The following is a 1,892-nucleotide window of genomic DNA, read 5'->3' on the forward strand; positions in this document are numbered from 1 at the left end:
AATAAATACAAACAAGCACACTTTCAGTAATAGAGATAGAGAGAGAGAAATCGCACGCGCACACACACACACACAGACACTCACTCCCACACACGCACATACACACACACACACACACACACACACACACACAGAGAGAGAGAGAGAGAGAGAGAGAGAGAGAGAGAGAGAGTTGAAGATTATACTCACATAATAAATACAAACAAGCACACTTTCAGTAATATCGCTGGTGTGTCATCTGAATTTTCAAACATTGAGTATTTGCGCTAAGCAATGCATGGATCTCCGAACTCGTCGCAGGGGATCTTTAGACTTTTGAAAAATATAGGTGTTGTTACGCTCCCATCAACACAATTTAGATATTTTAAGAGTCTGCCTGTCGGGGCCAATCTGGACTGAAAAAGATACAACATGCAAGCATAAAGACCGCGATACTCGATAAAAAATTCTCACCACTCAGAAATCGAACTCTGGTCTCCAGCGTGCGACAGCGATGTGCCTAACCGGTACACAGAGGCTGGCCCCATGGGTGAAATATCCGTTTCAACACTTACATTTATTTTTAAGGTGACAGTGTTCGAGACAGACGCTGCAAATTATGTCAAGATCCACACAGACACCCCATCCCCTCCATGGGGTGGTGCTCATGACTGAAATGTCTTTAGGCCATTCCCAAAGGGGGGACATTAGCATGTTCTTGTACACTGTAGAACTGTAAATGGTGTGATGGCATGCTCATAACTGTGCCTGAACTGCAATAGGGAACTGCTGCTTTTTCTTTCCTAATCCTTACTATCGTCATTTTTCCTCTACTTTTTTTGTATGTTTGTCACACTCTTGTGACCCGCTATTTCCGAGGTGCCTTGATAGTCGAAGCACACTTTGTGCTATTGAAGCTAGAGAGGTGAATAGAGTAAGCCTGATTCCCTGTAAGGACTTCTCTGTTGACATCCCCCCCCCCCTTGGTGCTCATATAACCTTATGCAGTTGCGATAACACATTTCGAAATGCTCCTTTGGAATATTATGTGTCCTTATGCACGAAGTGACGTTTAGCTGCGCGCGACTGTCGTCTGCGATCAGTCCATGTAGCGATCGAGACCTCGTCGCGAGCGACAGACTGAAGGTGTGACAGGTTTAAAGAATCACCATTGGTCAAAATGACTAGCTAAGTAGTGCCGGTCGACACACCATGTGATATTGTCGCTCAAAAGGATACTCACTTACCGACTCATCGCCAGCAATGTCGTGTCGCGCATGAGGAGACATTGGCTAAGGAGTAGCAGTAACTGAACATATTGAGCTGCCTTGTCGCATCCTTGACACAGTGTTAAAAACAAATCGTAATACAAGAACACAGCACGGCTGGTACTCACTACTGTGTGTCCGACATGCCATACATCATGGCAGTGTGCCCAAACTCGTGCGACACCACGTCAATGAGCTCAAAAGTGTTGAACGTGACTCCACACATAACGCTGTCTTCTTCAATGGCCGCCCTCTCGCCCGCCGCTGCTCCAATGTCTTCATACTTTCTCCCGTCAAACGTACAGGTTTTCTCGCAGTCACCTGGGGAGGTCAGGTTACAAGCAACCAAAACGTTACACAACATAATAATGAACATTCCTTTTAACTCTTTTAGTGTGAAGTTCCTATATATCTCTGCCTTTCTTTTCACTGAATGACCGTATTACTGTTGTGATAGATCTTGGCAAAGAATGAGTCAACACTTTATTGACTCAAAACTCACATTACAACAAGCTAAACAATACATATTACAATGACAATGACAATGACAATCTTTATTCATCTCGCAGGGACAAATTGTCTTGGTCGTTAACAATGGCAGTAGACGTTACAAAAGTTAGACTTAAAGGTGCACTCATGCAAACG

The 1,892-nt window shown here is 44.2% G+C and overlaps 1 protein-coding gene across 1 annotated transcript in view; it reads right to left on the reverse strand.

The window, feature by feature from the left end:
- Positions 1–918: 918 nt before the first annotated feature.
- Positions 919–1,892, reverse strand: part of LOC101860720 — a 7,839-nt gene continuing 6,865 nt past the window's right edge. The window contains exon 4 of the mRNA XM_005091703.2: positions 919–1,568. Within this exon, the coding sequence (XP_005091760.1) occupies positions 1,375–1,568 (194 nt within the window). The 3' untranslated portion in view covers positions 919–1,374. The remainder of the gene's footprint in view (positions 1,569–1,892) is intronic.

The sequence above is a fragment of the Aplysia californica genome, unplaced genomic scaffold, assembly GCF_000002075.1.
Source record: "Aplysia californica isolate F4 #8 unplaced genomic scaffold, AplCal3.0 scaffold00034, whole genome shotgun sequence".
Lineage (NCBI taxonomy): Eukaryota > Metazoa > Mollusca > Gastropoda > Aplysiida > Aplysiidae > Aplysia > Aplysia californica.